We start from the raw sequence: 20,468 nt of genomic DNA, 5'->3' as shown, positions 1-20,468 counted from the left end.
AAACTTTGCGTGCAATTTTGTCTTCTTCGAAACCTCCTGGAGAATGTCTTTAACATTTGATTTGGGGACGTTTCTCTGTTGCGTATTTTGACACAATAACGTTGACACACTGCGGTTGCCCGTCCACTTCTCAGTACTGCCTACTTACAACTGACCGATCGAATGTACATCTGTTGTTACAGTTGTGAGTTCAAACTGCCACCGTAGATGCTGTGCAGTCGTCTCCTGTACGCCAGGAATAGAGCTCTCGCAACTTTTTGTACGGGTAGTGTGTAAATATTGGTTTCACTTTCTAGTATAATCTGAATTTGTTCTGGTTTCATGGACTGGTCCCGGCGGAGGTTCGAGTCCTCCCTCGGGCATGGGTGTGTGTGTTTGTCCTTAGGATAATGTTGGTTATGCAGTGAGTAAGCTTAGGGGCTGATGACCTTAGCAGTCAAGTCCCATAACATTTCACACACATTTGAACATTTGAACATTTTTTGTTCTGGTTTCTGTCCACACAATGCTCACAACACTATAAAATGTATTTATTATGGACTAGCGTTCGCGAAAAATATAAAATACATTAAAATATAGCGTATATTTTCGTAAAATATAATGTAGACAGTTATTCCATTAAATAATCAACGGTGATGAAAACCTTGTATCTCCAACCGTGTGGTCGCGTGATCTTTAATTACCAACAATGCAGTTATTCTGCGAAGACGGAAATATTTGCGCACTAATTTCTTACTTTCTCTCGCAGTCGCTTAACATCCGGCTTTCGCGGTACGCCACATTCTAAGTGCACCTTATGTGAATAACATTTGAACATATAAAAATGATTAACATTGAGAAACAATGGTATTCTATTATAAATTGATATTCGACGCATACGCGATTTATCTTGTTTAATTAATCAGCGTCACAGCGATACATGAAAGACTCGTTCCTGAGTCAATACCCGAGCATAAAATATTTCTATTTGCAGCGTAAGATGTGCTATTACTCGAGCAGTCGAATTTTGCGTCCCGTCGGTAGGAAGACTCAGGCCGTAAAAGTGAGTATTGAAAGCGGAAAAGTCTTGCAGCGGTAAAAATACAAACGCTAGACGACAGATCCAACGATATGCTATTTACAATATTTGCTTCGTATAGTCAGCGATCAGTTTCTAATCAAAAATTAGATACACTCACATTAAAAATAGTAATGGATACTACAACACAATGGGCATCACTGGTCCTGGTCGCATTATTATTTGATAGTTGGAAAAATCGAATTTCAAATCTATAGCTTTGCAAGGTAGTTATCTAGGTCGCTGTTAAATCATCACATTTTGTGCTCTCTACGGAAAGAGTTTGGTTAGGTAACTACAATGAGACTGCGATGACCCGTTTAAGTCGAGAGGGTTATGACAAAAATCTCTACAAATTATTGTCTCATCTATCTAATTTCGGATCGTAAACTGATCTCATTATCCTAATATCAGATGAAGCAACACTATTTCAGCTAGAGGTTAAAGTTGTGATTAAGTTCAGTGTCACAACAAAAATTTATTTCTTTATCTTTTTATTTTTTCTATTTTTTTCATTATTTTTTATCCCTTCCTCTTAAGAGTTTCTTCATGCTCTTTTCACCCATAGGGTTTACAGTTATTTTTATGGTGTTTTATTTTTTTAATTGACAGTTCTTTTTTCACGCTATTAAAATTCATAAATTTGTGTTTTGCTGCAATGAAACGACTTAAAAAATTATACGAATTTTAACTCCTTTTGTGCAGTCGTTTGCGTTTTTAAAACTTGTTAAGATTTCCTACACTAATACATCCCTATATGCTAATTTGTCGTTATTTTTAGGTATTTTATGTGTTATGGTACACTGCTTTTGATTTCCCTATTTTTCTATGAATCCTTATATCTACCATTATCATTTTTTCTGCGTTTTGAAGTTATTCGCTGTGTGCTGTGTTATTGGCTTCCTTGCATAACGTGTCTTAATAGAACTAATTTCTCTGTGGAATATCAACACTGGTTTTTCAGAGCTTTTATCTACTTATGTTATGGCCAGTTTTTGTAAAATTTATTCTAGGTTTGTGTATGATACCATGTATTTACTGCACACTTTCGTCGTGGTGTGGTATATTGTACTGGTTTTTCATACCATTTATGTATTATTGACAATATTTATAAATTTTATTGTAAGTGTGCTTATGCCAAGACTTACTGCATATGTCCTCCTGTAGAGGTGGGGAGGGTGGGGATGTCGTCATCTGTGAATGGGAACATAGTAGGGGCCAACTGTGGGAAGAGTTCAGTGGTGTTTTGGGCGGCTGTTCTGGCTGGTACTATGTATTTTATTGTTTACTAGCTGCTACCCGCTGCTTCGCTTGCATGTCAGTAGTTTTGTTATGATGAGTGATGGTGTAGTTTCATGAAATGTGGTGAAGAGACATATGTAAAAAAAGAAAAAAATAATAATCACTGCCGATATGTAAGTACACAATGAAGGCGTTTCAGTTATTTTGATTTATGTCGAATCTGAAAGCATGCATTATATTTTCTGATTCTATTTAAAAACGCCTAGTTTCATTACATTCGTGCATAAGTAAAGTTTTTAGGGGTTTATCTGGCTCAGCTAGTAATGGATGTGAGATTCTGCTACCAAAGCAACCCATACCAACCTTTCTCTCTATTATTTTATTGCGTTAGCGTGCCTACATTTTTTGATCCATCCTCCTATGACTTACGATTAACATAGTCAGTTAATAGATCATAATCACATGCAGCCTCACCAAAAGCCTCCCACCTTCCACATGTAAATGTACGACTCTCAGTTTCTACATCTACATCTACATCTACATTTATACTCCGCAAGCCACCCAACGGTGTGTGGCGGAGGGCACTTTACGTGCCATTGTCATTACCTCCCTTTCCTGTTCCAGTCGCGTATGGTTCGCGGGAAGAACGACTGTCTGAAAGCCTCTGTGCGCGCTCTAATCTCTCTAATTTTACATTCGTGATCTCCTCGGGAGGTATAAGTAGGGGGAAGCAATATATTCGATACCTCATCCAGAAACGCACCCTCTCGAAATCTGGCGAGCAAGCTACACCGCGATGCAGAGCGCCTCTCTTGCAGAGTCTGCCACTTGAGTTTATTAAACATCTCCGTAACGCTATCACGGTTACCAAATAACCCTGTGACGAAACGCGCCGCTCTTCTTTGGATCTTGTCTATCTCCTCCGTCAGACCGATCTGGTACGGATCCCACACTGATGAGCAATACTCAAGTATAGGTCGAACGAGTGTTTTGTAAGCCACCTCCTTTGTTGATGGACTACATTTTCTAAGCACTCTCCCAATGAATCTCAACCTGGTACCCGCCTTACCAACAATTAATTTTATATGATCATTCCACTTCAAATCGTTCCGCACGCATACTCCCAGATATTTTACAGAAGTAACTGCTGCCAGTGTTTGTTCCGCTATCATATAATCATACAATAAAGAATCCTTCTTTCTATGTATTCGCAATACATTACATTTGTCTGTGTTAAGGGTCAGTTGCCACTCCCTGCACCAAGTGCCTATCCGCTGCAGATCTTCTGCATTTCGCTACAATTTTCTAATGCTGCAACTTCTCTGTATACTACAGCATCATCCGCGAAAAGCCGCATGGAACTTCCGACACTGTCTACTAGGTCGTGCAGCCTCTCTAAAACACGTCGTCGTTGTGACTCTTCGAGCTTCTTGGAAACTGTAAGACACACTTGATGCTCAGTGTCTAAAATGCGACTGGCTCCTGACTGTTTTAATGTTCTGTAGCTCTTAATGCTGCCTAATGTTCTGCGTCCAGATTCCGACGGACATGAGACTGCTTTGAGGTTTTTGGATTCGAGTAACTTGCGCAGCTGAAGTATGTTCTTAAACAGACTTACACTATGTGATCAAAAGTATCCGGACACCTGGCTGAAAATGACTTACAAGTTCGTGGTGCCCTCCAGTTGGTAATGCTGGAATTCAATATGGTGATGGCCCACCATTAGCCTTGATGACAGCTTCCACTCTCGCAGGCATACGTTCAGTCAAGTGCTGGAAGGTTTCTTGCGGAATTGCAGCCCATTCTTCACGGAGTGCTGCACTGAGGAGAGGTATCGATGTCGGTCAGTGAGGGCTGGCACGAAGTCGGCGTTCCAAAACATCCCAAAGGTGTTCTATAGGATTCAAGTCAGGACTCTGTGCTGGCCAGTCCATTACAGGGATGCTATTGTCGTGTAAACACTCCGCCACAGGCCGTGCATTATGAACAGGTGCTCGATCGTGTTGAAAGATGCAATCGCCATCCCCGAACTGCTCTTCAAAAGTGGGAAGCAAGAAGGTGCTTAAAATATCAATATAGGCCTGTGCTGTGATAATGCCAACAAGGGGTGCAAGCCCCCTCCATGAAAAAAACAACCACACCATAACACCATCGCCTCCGAATATTACTGTTGGCACAACACACGCTGGCAGATGACGTTCACCGGGCATTCGACATACCGACACCCTGTCATCGGATCGCCACATTGTGTACCGTGATTCGTCACTCCACTCAGCGTTTTTCCACTGTTCAATCGTCCAATGTTCACGCTCCTTACACCAAGCGAGGCGTCATTTGGCATTTACCGGCGTGATGTGTGGCTTACGAGCAGCCGCTCGATCATGAAATCCAAGTTTTCTCACCTCATGCCTAACTGTCATAGTACTTGTAGTGGATCCTGATGCAGATTGGAATCCCTGTGTGATGGTCTGGATAGATGTCTGCCTATTACACATTACGACCCTCTTCAACTGTCGGCAGTCTCTGTCACTCAACACACGAGGTCGGTCTGTACGCTTTTGTGATGTACGTGTCCCTTCACGTTTCCACTTATATATCATATTGGAAACAGTGGAGCTAGGGATGTTTAGGAGTGAGGAAATCTCGCATACAGACCTATGACAAAAGTGACACTCAATCACCTGACCACGTTCGAAGTCCGTGAGTTCCGCGGAACGCCCCATTTTGCTCTCTTACAAAGTCTAATGACCACTGAGGTCCATGATATGGAGTACCTGGCAGTCGGTGGCAGCACAGTGCACGTAATATTTTGTTGGGGGTGTCCGGATACGTTTGATCACATAGCGTATATTTACGAGGCTTATAGTAGTAGCTTTAAATATGGTTCTCGTGCTTACCGTCCGATGTATTGTCGTATCTCAACCGAAATTCTCCAGCTATGCCAGGTGGTGTAGAGACTCAACATCATGAATGACACTCGCAATAACATTGGATTTACACTTTTACGGAGTAGTCTACAGACACAAGATTCGCCAACCATTGGGTCCGCATGCCGGTCACGTACACCATATCTAAAAATGTTAATAATACTCCAAAAGATACAACTTTCTGAAGAAGTTTACGATCTTCCTCAGAGCTCAAGCTATCTCCATACCAAATAGCATTGGAATCGGTTCAGTGGTGGAGTCTTCAAAACGTGAAAGCGTGAGTTACTTTCGCAGTTGATAATTCTGATAAAAAAAATGAAATGATCGTATGGAATTGTTGGCCGCGACGCCCCATTCGGGTGCCGTATTGCAAGTCCTCTGTAGTTGACGCCACATCGGCGACTTGCGAGTCAATGATGATGAAGGACACACAACACGCATTCCCCTACCGGGAATCGAACCCGGGCCCCCTGCGTAGTAGGTGGTAACGCTACCGTTACGCTACAGAGGTGGACGATAATTCTGATGTTAATATGAAAGTATGAATTAAACTCGTTGAGAATAGAATAACCATTATTTTGATTACGTTGAATCATATTACGTAGAGCATATCAATCAATAAATGCATTTTCAGAAATACTACAAAGTTCATAACTGAAAGAGTAAATGGCTATTTCAGTGAGTAAATATTTTTCCTTAATTTACGTAATCAATAAATATCTTGTACTATACATTTTGTAAAGTAGCCTATCTTGTTCATCAGGGTTCAAGGTATTTGACGCCAAATTTCATAGTTATCGGTTCAGCGGTTTAGTCATGAAAACGTTACAGACAGAATTATAATATTAGTATGGATTGGCATGGACTATACACGTTGAGGATTGTATAAGCATTGTATTCTCGCTGTTACCCATGTCTGCGCTCGCTTATCAGTAAAATGAAATGAAATGTGCTTGTGGCTTTATGTCTGGAAGACCCCGCCTGGGATGTTCGGGAACTTGATGGTGCAAGTCTTTTTATTTGATGCCATTTCGGTGACTTGCGTTTTGATGATGATAAAATGATGACGAGGACAGTGCACATATCCAGACGCAAGCAGAAAGAAATGACGCCTGGGGGGGGGGGGGGGGGGGGGGGCGCCTCGCAAGAACCAAAGATCATGTATCAGTAGCGCTAACCACATGACCACGAGCGGTTCATGCGGATTGGAACCAACAAAGATATTACAACAGACTCATGACGTTCAGCGGCTAAAATGTAATGGATGTATGACTGATGTTAGTATGCACGTATGGATTAAACACGAAGAGGACTGTATAAACTCTGTATTCATTACGATGAACATATCAAAAATAAAAGCATTTTCACAAATATGATAAAGTTCGAAAGTCAAAGAATAAAAAGCTTTTCCAAAGAGTAATTAATGTTCCATATTTCGCGTTATGTTTTTAAAATCAGTAAATATGTTGTACTACTCACTTTCTAAAATAGCCTATGCTCTTCTTCAGCGCTCAAGCTATCTCTATGCCAGATTTTATCAAAATCGGTTCAGCGGTTTAGTCGTGAAAGAGTAACAGACAGTGTTACTTTCACATTTATAATATTAGTATGGACTTCCTTTTTGTTATGGATCGGGTTGTTTGTTATCTTGCCTTCCATGTTGGCCTTATAGCAGAGATTGTGGTTCCTATATTTTGCTCTCAGGTTTACTGGTCCAATCTGGAGGGACATTGAAGGCGTTGGAGCATATACGACTACCTCGTCCCTAGTTATCCTACAAGGTAATCTCAGGAAGTTTGCAGTTTCAGCTTTGGCGACCGGCCATTGCTGACGCTACTCAGTCCCGGCGTATTCGATATCTACGTTGCAAACTCTGGCTATATCACAATCCTTGGTCTAATTCTTAAGTACGGAATACATATGCATCAGTCTGTTGGTGCTGGACAACCATTGTGCTGTACTTGTTTTTGCGTGTTTAAGACTTCTGTCGCGCTAAATTACTTGCTTTTAATAACTTTATCAGAATGTGCCCTTACGCGAGCTGTACCGGTTTACCACCACTGCATGCCTCTAAATTTGGTGAAGCTATTAACTGTTACTCTGTTTGTTTGGGAGAGAGTGGAGAGTTAGTTTTGTAACTTCCGTTACTATGGCCGGCAGTTAACAGCTGGAAAGAGTGACGATTTGCTACGTAGATATGTCTGTGCTTCTTGTAGCCACTGTAGTCAACACCTCCAGTAATATTTTCACCCTCGAAATTTTTACTGACCAAAAAAATACCAGAGTAGTTCTGATATACCTGTGAGTCACAATTACGGTATCACTCCTGTCAGAAAGCTAATACAGCTTGGGATGTGTTAAACACTAACAAACTCCACTCAGCAGTGAATGATTTAGTGACATTACTGCAGAAACATTAAAAACACTCCTATATCTGATTTGCTGTTTACACAGAATAATACTTGAATTCTATAATTTCCCTAGCTTTCCGTTGTAAGGAAAGCGATTTACTTTAGCGAAAGTCTTTCAACTGAACACCACTTCAGCGACTTGCGTGCCCCTATCATACACTAGCAATCCTGTCGAGGAAAGCGGACCTATAGTTTAACGTGGAATCCGAAACACGTGTCGTTTCTGGAGAACTATCTCATTATTGAGAGGTGAACTGACTGTGGTCTACATAAGATCTTACTTTAGATACGCAACCAATTCGCTGTGTTATTAGAAAAATCACTAAGAGTACAGTGAATCACTTAAGTGCATTAGTTGCGGCGAAAACTCTGGTTGTACCTCCTCTTTTTTTTCATTTTTGTATCATTATTTTCATTCTCTATTCCGAAGGGTAAATCAGCCTGTTGGAGTTATGACTGTACTACAATAATATCTGAAAACTTTACGAGCTATAGTGCTAGAATTGAGTAAAATGTTGAAAGGGTACAGTACCGCCCGACATTGAAAATAGGTACAACATACTTCATTATTTTTGTCAGAAGAACACATTTTTTTTGTAACATAACTCAATTTCAATTAATACAGCGAAGCCAGATACCAGTATGGGAAAGAATGACAATTTATTTATTTAATTGATCACATGTGCACTCCCACAAAGTAAATCTCTACATCCAGTTTGGTGAGATCTGTGAAATGAATGAATGTATGGTCGTCTGCTAATCGCAGATAGTGAATGTGAATATATGATCATCTTTGAGTCGATCCTTTGGCCACCATTGGTGGGACCAAAGAGATGAAATTTGCCTGAGCTTTGAGCGCCTGAAATGTGGCTGACCAATGCGGTAGAAAGGTGCTCCCCCACTTCGACAGAGGTGGTAGAGAACCTCAAGAACGGCCATGTTTCAGCACTCTGCCGCTGGATCTTGTGCTGTTAAGACCTGTTTTAGTGGTGCTCCGTAATGACGAAAGAGTGGAGACATGGTATGCATGTGGAATATTTAAGAGTAGTTTGAAATAATAATTTCTCTATTTCAGGAACTTTTGTGGGGAGAACTAAATGTCAGGCAGGTAATATTAATGGGATTGTAGTAATCTTCGGAAGTGACCAACGGTCACAACGAAACCACGTGTAGCAATAAGTTGAAATACTTCCGTGTGCTTAAGTTAAGCTGAATTACTTGCGTGTGTACAATAAGTTGAAATATTTAAGAAATAGCGTGTGTACCATAAGTTGAAATATTTAAGAAATGGCGTGTGCAGGACTTGAAATTAGAGACGAGTACTTCCACGTGGTGAGTACTGTGTGAGTCTCAATCTGTGTATGAGACAAAGGATAAAGAGAAGTACTCGTCCATGGTATCAGTTGAGGACTCGCGTGTGTGATGAATACGTTCTTAATATTACTTTGCGTGATATGATTCCGTGTGACGCTAGATTCAAACTCTGAGAGAGAAGCAAGGTGAGTCGGCCGTCTACCCAGCAACGCCACTTGGCTTGCATTGCACAGGAAGACGTGCATATATCTCCAGAGTTGATAGTAGGAAAGTAGAATTACGAAGTGGGGCAGTGTCGTGTGAAACTGGGAAAAATATTAATTGAAGTGGGAAAGCTGAAAGTGATAGTGTTGTGACTATTTAGTGTTTTATATTTCTTATTGCAGTGTGATGTATGTCATGTAATTTGGGTATGTGTGGTTTGCATGGGAGAGTAGCAAGGTAGTTTCAAAAGATTAGTGGGTTATGCTTGTTCCTTCTGTATCGCTCGATCTGGAGGAAAGTTTCGTGATGATGATTGTGAGAGTCGAAGAGTGAGATATAATAAAAGATCCACCATCCTATCCAGAAAGTGCACTGTAGCGTTAAATAATTACGAGACCATAATATAGAGATTCACCAATGTAAAGCCATGCCCACTGGGCGGAATTTCTCATGTGTTATTGTTGTAGGTTATAGAATTTGTGTGTTTAGGTTAGAGAATTTATCGGAATAAATAAGATAGTGAAAAGAAAAAGATTGGTGGACTTTTCCTTCGAATTGTATGTTGTCATAATGTCCCGAATTTATAATGTGTGCGCCATTCATATTCAGTACGGTGGCCATGTGTTGACAATAGCCGTTAAATAAAAGACAAAAAGAAAATGTGGTATTGCCAGTGCGTAGTGTACAGTCAGAGTTCTGTAAATTACTGATAGTCAGATGCGTGTTTCCGTTGCGTATTATTCATACAGGAGGATAATTTGTAACTAAATTGTGAGTACGAGAGTTCATGTTACTCGATAAATTAAGAATGAATCCACTCGCTTGGCAGACCACTCATCTTGCAGGCCTGGCTGCTTGATGCCACAGTATGAGCAAGGCATGTGGGTGCCTCTCAATGTGTATCGCTGACATAATTCATGTTACGTAATGCTGTATAACTTTGCCATAACTCATGTTATGTAATGCAAAAAAATTATGGTGGTCTTCATGTATCAATATTTTCGGTTTCGTTGATCGTGATCTCAGTTCTATAACGCACTTTCTATTTTGCCATAGGCTCTGATTTTTAATGGGGGAAAGTGGTAATAGGGGGCTACTGATCACCATGGTTCAGTCACAATCCACTTCCACCGTATATGTCCATAAGAACTGATGTGACTGGTAAACTTATTTGTCAACTTTTCATTGTCCAGGGAACGTCATGGTGTACAGGGGCACGACGAAAATATGTAAACACTGCCAGAATGCTTGTTTGAACACACAAATGCAAATGCTAGCCACGCCAGCGGGTTGCGCTGTGTTTGACCACGAACGGCACCTATGAAATGTTCTCAATCCGTTGGAAGTGTCAGTGGTCATAACAGTGTTCTGTCTTGTTGTGAGTGCGTTATGTCAGAGCTAAGTGAATTCGAAAATGGCGAAATTTTTGCTGCTTGTTTGGTGTGTGCATACGTAACCAAGGTAGCCGAAGTGTTTGGAGTAACAAGAGGCACAGTATTGAAGATGTATACAACATGCAGGAAAAGCAGAAAAACATCATCCGCTATGTCAGACCGCAGACGAAAGCGTGTCTTGAGTGATCGTGGCGGACGGTCGCTGAAGAGGATTGTGACGAAAACCAAGAGACACACAGCTGAAAAACTCACTGCAGAACTGAATGTCGCACTCGCGAGCCGCGTCAGCACCAAAAAACAACCCAAAGGGAGCTCCATAAGCAGGAAGCTGTAGGGCGAGGTGGAATTCAAAAATAACTCGTCAGTGAGGCAAATGTCCGTACCGGATAACGAGGTGCCAAAGCCACTAAACCTGGACTATGGAGCAACGGCTAAGTGTTGTTTCACATTGTTTCCAATTTCTGGCGAATTTACGCCGCAAGACTGAAGCAAGGCGAGGGTTGCAGCCATATCGTGGTATTCCATCTCTCCTTCGGTTACTCTGCAAAGATTATGTGACCATTTTGACAATGTTTGTTCCATAATGATGATTATGTGTTCCAAGACGACAGGGTCCCTTTTCACACAGCTCGTATCGTCCTAGACTGCTTTTTTGAGCACGAGGATAAACTGTCACATCTCCTCGTGTCTCCTACGCCGATTTTCGGTGTTTCCAAGTTTTTGTCCACACCCAAATTGCCAGTCTTAATTAATGCAAGGTCGTACTTTGCTAAGGACGCTGGATTCGCTTTCAGAATGACTGGGATTCAGATCTTAACCGGCGACCGAGAGACAAGTTTCAACGGTTTCCCTCAGTCGATCAAGGAGAATGTTGGGACGATTCCCTTAAAAATGATATTCCTCATACTTAACTATCAACGATTGTGAACGTCTTTTAAGAATTAGTCGTTGACGGGACGTTAATGTCTGATTTTTGTTTTTATACCGAATACACATTCTCCACAAATCTTGTTAGTAAGCTTATACACACAACGAATATTTACTGCTTTTATGATGTCACCGAAAAATGCGCTTGGTGTAGAGTGATATATCTAGGGTTCTGACTAAAAAAAAAAAAAAAATGAAAGATCCAAAAGGACAGGAAAAAATCGAGTCAAATTTACAAACAAATTGGCACTGTGAGCCCACATATCAATTTGACATTGCACGGCCTCTGCCCTGAAAGCATTCACTATTTCGGATGGGTAGGGTGTCTTAAGGGGGGTAGGACGTCAAACGGGCAGACTTGGAGCAGGAGAGGCACCACAGGACGTTTTAATTTCCACTGTCTATACTTTTACAAATAAATTCATAAAACTTTGTCAGCATGACCAGGAATCATTGAGGACTCACACTCATAGCAATGGAAGTTCAAAAACGTAGCAAAATACCTTTTTTTACATGTGAAATTTCATCATATTTTTCACTTACTACTGGCTGCATTTGTTGCTATAGGTACACTTTTCCTCCTAAGTAAGAGAGATTCTTCGATGAATTTTGCACAGCATACAAACTATAGTTACATGTGTATGAAACTCTAGAGTTTATTTAATTTAAGAAACAATGAATGAACTGTTACATTTTAAACTTCATGTTTAGAAAAAAACACCAATTTTATAGTTAATTATCTCAATTTTTACCACAGTTTTTAATAGATTTGGAAAATTCTAGAGTTTCATACACCTGTAAGTACTTCTTGTATGCTGTGCAAAATTCATAAAAGAATCTCTCTTACTTAGAAAGAAAAGTGTACCTACAGAAACAAATGCAGCCAGTAATAAGTGAAAAAATGATGAAATTTCTCATGTAGAAAAAGGTATTTTGCTGCGATTTTGAACTTCCACTGCTATGAGTGTGAGTCCTCAATGAATTTATTTGTAAAAGTATAGACAGTAGAAATTAAAATGTCCTGTGGTGCCTCTCCTGCTCCAAGTCGGCCTGTTTGACGCCCTACCCCCCCTTAAAGCCGCCGTATCCTCTACTGAGGCAACCTGGCCTAGAGCTATTGTAACTTGTCCTCGGTATCCTGGATAGTGGCACTGGGACGAGATTGACATCCACGTTGGCCCCACAGGTGTTCTGTCAGGGACAGGTCTGCAGACCTTGGAAGAATGGGATCTCTCCATAGCTCGTCGCCATACTCGCTGACGATGATCACCTGGGTAGTGCAGAACCGCGATTCATCGCTGAGCACGATGAGACGTTATACATGAGTAGTCCATGCTCCACGGTGATGGCACCACTCTAGACGCAGCCCTTTGAGTTACGGTGTTAACAGCAGCTCTAATTCTCTAGTCTGCCTGCTGCTAATCTCTTCTGATCAATGGCGTGGTATGGCACAGAACGCTGCAAGGCGTCCATTATTTGTTCTCCGATGGCAGGCGTAGATGTGAAGAGCTTATCGTGTGGAAGGTACGCAGTATGATGAGCCTTCCTTGTGGTGGTCATACGTAGTCGACCGGGACATTGACGTCGAGTATGCTTGCCCTCAAGTTTCGGTGCTGTCCATCATCGGGCTACTGCCACATCCAAATGCCCCACAAATCTGGCAGTTGCACTATTCGACCAGCCGACCAAATGGAGACCAGCACTGGCGCTTCTTTCAAACTCTACGGGGTGCTGACAACGCTGTCTCATACGTGTACGTGGAATCTCCGTGTCTTTCATAGTGATCACTCAACATCTGACGCTCTTCGCGCCCCTTATATACCGTACCAGGCCTAACATCAATGCTGAAAACAACACCCACGCAGTCTGGTGCCTGTTCTACGTGCCACAGAGAACTGCAACTCTATTCATTTACATACCCGCCGGTGGTGTGCACGTGTACGAAGTTACCTTGACTTCCGACCGTACCTTCTGGGTGCTTCACTTGTTCTGTCAGACAGTGTATTCCATCCTCTAAGTTGCAAAAAGTGTCATTTTTCAACTTTTTTGGAATAGTTTCAGTTATAACTGAGTATGTAGTTTGCTTATAATCATATTGAAACGGTGTTTCAGATACCTTAGAGATAATGCGCGGTACGAACATAGTGACACACTTTTCCTTTCTTGTAATGCAATCGTACACACAGTGGTGCCGTCATAATGCTTCAGTCAAGCGTCGACTGCACCGACACAATGAGGTGTGCCCTCCAAGTTCAGAATACAGTTCCCAATGCATATCGACAAAAAACTACAACTACATCCTCCTGAGCTCTTGAGCAAGTGTACCTTTTGTAAAGCAGTTACATAGTTTATTAGATCTACATAAACAATTATAAAGCGACGATTTTGGTTACTCAGCAGTATTTTTGCCCACCTGCAAAGACAATCTCACTTCTCGTGATACGTCATCTCAACAGAAAATTAAAATTGCGGTTTGGTTTCTATTGTACACTTGAATATCAGCAGCGATGCGGATGCACATGGGTAGAGATTGGTGTGAGAAATTTCCTATCGCACGCAACATGCCTCGCAACCAGATTTCGGCAATCGGCGATATAATTTTCTATGGCCTACTGCGTGGCTTGGGCTATGAATGTGTATTGTCTACGAAGTTACTCCACCAGTCTTGTTGACAACCACCTGCGCTTCCACCCGGCTGGGTTTTGGCTACGCCTTATTCTGTTACCAAGCTTTAGCGTAGTCTTATCAGTGCACCGAAGTATCTTAACGCACATTGTCTGTTTCTTGTACCAATAATTACGCAACTTTAGTGATAGTCTGTTCCCACGGACACATAATTTTTTTCTCTGTATACGTAAAAAAAAGGAGCAGATTCTTACACTTCAACTCATTTTTTTTCTTTCTCTGTCCCTTGTGATATAAAACGGCGTTCTTTCAGAGGAGCGAGTCGGGAACTGTTAGTTTAATATCAGTTTCTTGAAATACTGTCACTTGAAAATTTTATACACATAGAAAGAGAGAACGTGTTGAAATTTATTTGCGAAGAGACAAGAAGAAAAGAAACTTGAGTTTTTCAGTGGTAGTAATGTAATGGCAGAGAGAATATCTCCGCATGTAGGCAAAGGGTGTGACTTCTAGACAAACTGTATATTCGTTATCAAATATACAGATGCACACAGTATGATAGGTTGCAAATGGTGACACTGATGAGAACTAGGGGGGAAGAGTACTTAATATCATTCCAGTAGGGACAAACGGGATCGAACTGGGGAGATCCCAGCGTGCAGTCCAGATGTTCACATTGTGCAACAGTTATTACCGATATAACACACATTTTGATAGGTCGTTTTATGTGGAACAAATATGGATGGTCTGCCCAATCAGCGAACATTACTCTACCCACATGAAAATATCGTATGGCATTTTTGGCTGGGATATCCACGGGGTAGATTCAGCCACTGTCGGAAAGGGTGTTCTTCCTCCGTGCACACTGGCCTCTTTCCTTGCGGTTATGTTACAGATGTGTTAGATGTTTATCTTATGTAGTTGACTATAATGGATGTGCGTATAATGTAACGTTATGTTCTGAAGACGACGAGAGAAGAGAGAGGCTGAAACCCTATCACAGAACATAGCCTACTCCTCTCGAATAGCACCAAGGAGACCGGAGAGCTTAAATGCCCCATCTGACGTACGAATCATCACCAACAGTGTCACATGCGCTCACTTCGTAAGACACTGCGGAGAGGACTGCAATTTAATCCAGGACATTGACACAAAGATTGGTGATCAGGAATTTCACACCACCGCCTCACTTCCCGTTGCTGATCATTACTAGCACTGAAAATGTCACCAGAAATCGTACCGGCTACCTCCAAGTCAAGCACCACCACAAAGGCCTGCGTTAGCGACCTCAGCTACAGAATCCATCCAGATGACAGAAATAGTCATTGAAGCCCCGACATTCTTTCCCACCATAGGACCCAGTTCTTATCCAAGATTTTTGTCGCCGATCATTGTGTATGTCCGCAGGACACAATAATTATTTTTTGTCTGCTAATTTCTTAGCAGAAACATTTCTCTACCTTTCTTAAATTCTCATTCAACACCAATAACCAATTATGTTGAAATATCCACATGTCACTCATTCCTATATTGGCATTCATTGAAGCGAAAAGTCGTAAAACACACATCATTTCACAGACAGAAGAAAAGTTTGATCTACCTGATCTCTTTTGGTAGGTACTGTATTCGCATTAACTGTTGGTAAAGTCACTTTCCCGCCTTTCGTTGTGCTACGTCACAGTACCTCTATGACAGAGTTTATCCAGCACTACTGATCTACCAGCTCCCTGACTTGCTCGTACTGTTCGCAGGGGCTGGTGTGGCCCGCCATGCACAACATCATCGCTGCGTGGATCCCGCCCGCAGAGCGCAGCACCTTCGTCACAGCATACACAGGTACGCGCACCATCACCATCAGCATCATCATCTCGTTGTTTCGTAAACAACACCTCTTCACATTCTTTACTTTTCAATCAGTTTAATTGCGCTAGACCGCCAGGATTCAGTATTGTATTAGGTTCGCTGACGAAAAATAAAAATGTAGTGATACACCCAGCCTATACAGGGTGTTACAAGAAGGTACGGCCAGACTATCAGGAAACTTTCCTCACACACAAATAAAGAAAAGATGTTCTGTGGGCATGTGTCCGGAAACGCTTAATTTTCGTGTTAGAGCTCATTTTAGTTTCGTCAGTATGTACTGTACTTCCTCGATTCACCGCCAGTAGGCCCAATTGAAGGAAGGTAATGCTGACTTCGAAGCTTCTGTTGGTATGCGACTCATTGCTCTACAGTATTAGCATCAAGCACATCAGTACGTAGCATCAACAGGTTAGTGTTCATCACGAACGTGGTTTTGCAGTCAGTGCAATGTTTACAAATGCGGAGTTGGCAGATGCCCATTTGATGTATGGATTAGCACGGGGGAAATAGCCGTGGCGCGGTACGTTTGTATCGAGACAAATTTCCAGAACGAAGGTGTCCCGGCAGGAAGACATTCGAAGCAATTGATCGGCGTCTTAGGGAGCACGGAACATTCCAGCCTATGACTCGCGACTGGGGAAGACCTAGAACGACGACACCAGCAATGGACGAGGCAATTCTTCGTGCAGTTGACGATAACCCTAATGTCAGCATCAGAGAAGTTGCTGCTGTACAAGGTAACGTTGACCACGTCACTGTATGGAGAGTGCTACGGGAGAACCAGTTGTTTCCGTACCATGTACAGCGTGTGCAGGGACTTTTAGCAGCTGATTGGCCTCCACGGGTACACTTCTGCGAATGGTTCATGCAACAATGTGTTAATCCTCATTTCAGTGCAAATGTTCTCTTTACGGATGAGGCTTCATTCCAACGTGATCAAATTGTAAATTTTCACAATCAACATGTGTGGGCTGACAAGAATCCGCACGCAATTGTGCAATCACGTCATCAACACAGATTTTCTGTGAACGTTTGGGCAGGCATTGTTGGTGATGTCTTGATTGGGCCCCATGTTCTTCCACCTATGCTCCATGGAGCACGTTATCATGATTTCATACGGGATACTCTACCTGTGCTGCTAGAACATGTGCCTTTACAAGTACGACACAACATGTGGTTCATGCACGATGAAGCTCCTGGATTGGTAGAGGCGGACCAATTCCATGGCCTCCACGCTCTCCTGACCTCAACCCTCTTGACTTTCATTTATGGGGGCATTTGAAAGCTCTTGTCTACGCAACCCCGGTACCAAATGTAGAGAATCTTCGTGCTCGTATTGTGGACGGCTGTGATACAATACGCCATTCTCCAGGGCTGCATCAGCGCATCAGGGATTCCATGCGACGGAGGGTGGATGCATGTAACCTCGATAACGGAGGGCATTTTGAACATTTCCTGTAACAAAGTGTTTGAAGTCACGCTGGTACGTTCTGTTGCTGTGTGTTTCCATTCCATGATTAATGTGATTTGAAGAGAAGTAATAAAATGAGCTCTAACATGGAAAGTAAGCGTTTCCGGACACATGTCCACATAACATATTTTCTTTCTTTGTGTGTGAGGAACGTTTCCTGAAAGTTTGGCCGTACCTTTTTGTAACACCCTATAGATATAACGCTACTTCTTCTTGTTCATTCTGTTTAATCGGCTTTTCGTTAAGCCTCCCGTGGTCGTGTGGACACCTTTCCGTGGTGATCAACAGGTATGGAAATCAGTAACCACTCCATGTATGAAGACATATATAATTACTGAAATGTCAAGAGCCGGCCACGGTGGCCGAGCGGTTCTAGGCGCTACAGCCTGGAACCGCGCGGCTGCTACGGTCGCAGGTTCGAATCCTGTCTCGGGCATGGATGTGTGTGATGTCCTCAGGTTAGTTAGGTTTAAGTAGTTCTAAGTTCTAGGGGACTGATGACCTCAGATGTTAAGTCCCATAGTGCTCAGAGCCATTTTTTTTTTTTTTTTTTTTGAAGTGTCAAGAGTAGCCTTGTTTTGTCATTGGCAACACGAGCTTAATTCCTCTAAATGGTGATTCGAAGTATATCAAGTTCTAAAGACATTACCCTACAACAATCACACAAGCACACACTACGCAAACTCATCTATGGGTTCTCATTCCAAATCCAACGTTCAAAATATACTGACTTAAAACGTCTGGGACCAGTTTCAACCCACATACTCCTGCAAATGTGAGCTAAAAGTCCCTTTTCCCTCCCTCTCGCAAAACGCAAATCGACAAATATATACACAGTTTTCCAGTGTCGAAAGATATATGTACGTTATCGTAGCCACTAATCCCGCTCTTGTGTGATGGTCATAATGTACTATGACGAACATGCAGAAAAAAATGAAAGTGAAGAAATGACCGATTTTTATCGGCCTGAATATCATAAAGAAACTCGTGAGTAGAAGGATGTTGGGGGATTTGAATTAGAGCGTTGTTACTAATTTCTTAGAAGAAACATGATTGTCAGAAATAGCTGATGGAAGGGATAGTTGGGAAATAGGAAAGAGATCCGAGTGTGGAGGGAAACGACGGCACATCCAAAGCTGGGCATGTATGCTGTGCATAGTAGTATGCCCCCAAAGGCGTTTTACTGTTAGCAATGTTCAGTAATGGGATTCGGTTTTGCGGGAAATAAGTTAAGGTCGGAGATACACTACGAAGAGAGAGTGCAAAACCATGTTAATTACTGATGCGGCTAGTGTGAAGAAGTTAACAGCATTACCATTGTCACAGTTTGATGAATTATGGTTTTATGAATACACTTAATACCAATAGGTTGGAAAATATATACAATAAATCTGTAAATATTATGAAACAATAGAAAAAGAAAGAAAATGAAAATATGTAATCGTAAAATCGACAGCATTCTATGACGATTTTAACAATTTAAATTTATGAAAAGTTCTTAGATAATTGAATGAACGTTAAATTCTTTCACAGGATAATTTGTCCGCAGCTTGTGGTCTAGCGGTAGGCGTGACCGCCTCTAGATCCCGAGGTCCCGGGCTCGATACCCAGCCGGTTCGCATATTTTCTTCACCCGGGAACTGGCTTTTTGTGTTGACCTCACCATTTCATTTCATCTGTCACTTAATATCGCGAATGTCTCAGTAATTTTAAATGCTAAAAAAGTTGTGTTTTGAAAATAATTACTATAATAGTGAACAAATGGTTCAAATGACTCTGAGCACTATGGGACTTAACATCTGAGGTCATCAGTGCCCTAGAACGTAGAACTACTTAAACCTAACTAACCTAAGGACATCACACACACCCATGCCCGAGGCAGGATTCGAACCTGCGACCGTAGCGGTTGCGCGGTTCCAGACCGAAGAGCCTAGAACCGCTCGACCACTCCGGCCAGCCAATAGTGAACATCTTGATCTGTTCTGACAAAGAATGCTTACTGCTTCTTACGCATTTTCATCAAGAAATAAGGCTACAGTGCGTTCCAGGAGGAATGATCATTATTCAGCGATGTGACAGGAACACTTATTTGAAGCAAAAACTTCATATGGACATACGCCCTATTCTGAATGGTATCCAAGATATAAAACCTTTAATGTACGTTTGTTTTTGGGGTAGTGCCGTGCATGTATGTGCTTTACTCACCGATCTCTTTGAAGTTTTGTTCTAGCCCAAAATACCTTGCTGCTTTGAACCCCTTTGCTTGGTATTTCTTTCTGTCACTAAACTAGCCCGTTGAACGCGCTGTGGTCCATGGAGTATTGTGAGTGAAGTATTGCGATGAGAGTCTATCAGAGAGAATCATTGGTTGTGTTTGTACACATCTAAATGAACGACGAATACGCAGATAAAAAAAGGTATATGTTTGCTGCAGCTTTTGCTGCTCCTCCTTCTGTCGAAGAATACCGTCGGCAATTTCCGACACGTCAAATTCCTGATCGTAGAGTATTTACCAGAGTATTCAACACATTGATACTTTATAAAACGAATGGTGTAATGCATTCTAATTGCTGTAGATATGTATGTGTGTAATCCTGACAGTGTACTGAATAATGCAGAAAATAAATAGCAAGGTACATTAGACATGTTCTAGCTCGGAAAGCATCCGGAACAGGGCATATGTCTATACAAAGATTTTTTCTTGAAATTATCGTTAATGTTTTATCCCGAAATAATGACCATTCTTTCAGGGTAAATTTTATTCGTCCTTATATTATAAACTGAACGACGGAATGCAATCTTTTAGAAACATGTATGATAATGTTACACGAAGTTCAGTCGCATTGACGAGGCCACCTGTCAGAAGCCTGAATAATCACATTTTGCAGCGCAGACCGCTGCGAGGAGCGTAGAAAGAGTGTCGATGACGTTCTGGAAGATACAAAGAGGGATATGGAGCGATGCCAAGTCTAGTGCCGCGGGCAGCTGCGCTATGTTTCTCGGTTGAGGATCCGTGGCGCGAACAGCCCGATA

General features: G+C 41.9%; 1 protein-coding gene across 2 annotated transcripts in view; it reads left to right on the top strand.

The window, feature by feature from the left end:
* The window catches only part of LOC126457857 (uncharacterized transporter slc-17.2-like), a 316,922-nt gene that overhangs the window by 217,719 nt on the left and 78,735 nt on the right, over nt 1–20,468 (top strand). For both annotated transcript variants that reach the window (XM_050094504.1, XM_050094503.1), the window contains one exon: nt 15,853–15,937. In XM_050094504.1, coding sequence (XP_049950461.1) covers nt 15,853–15,937 — 85 coding nt within the window. The remainder of the gene's footprint in view (nt 1–15,852; nt 15,938–20,468) is intronic.

Source organism: Schistocerca serialis, chromosome 2, assembly GCF_023864345.2.
Source record: "Schistocerca serialis cubense isolate TAMUIC-IGC-003099 chromosome 2, iqSchSeri2.2, whole genome shotgun sequence".
Classification (NCBI taxonomy): domain Eukaryota; kingdom Metazoa; phylum Arthropoda; class Insecta; order Orthoptera; family Acrididae; genus Schistocerca; species Schistocerca serialis.
This window is presented reverse-complemented; position numbering and strand designations above follow the sequence as displayed.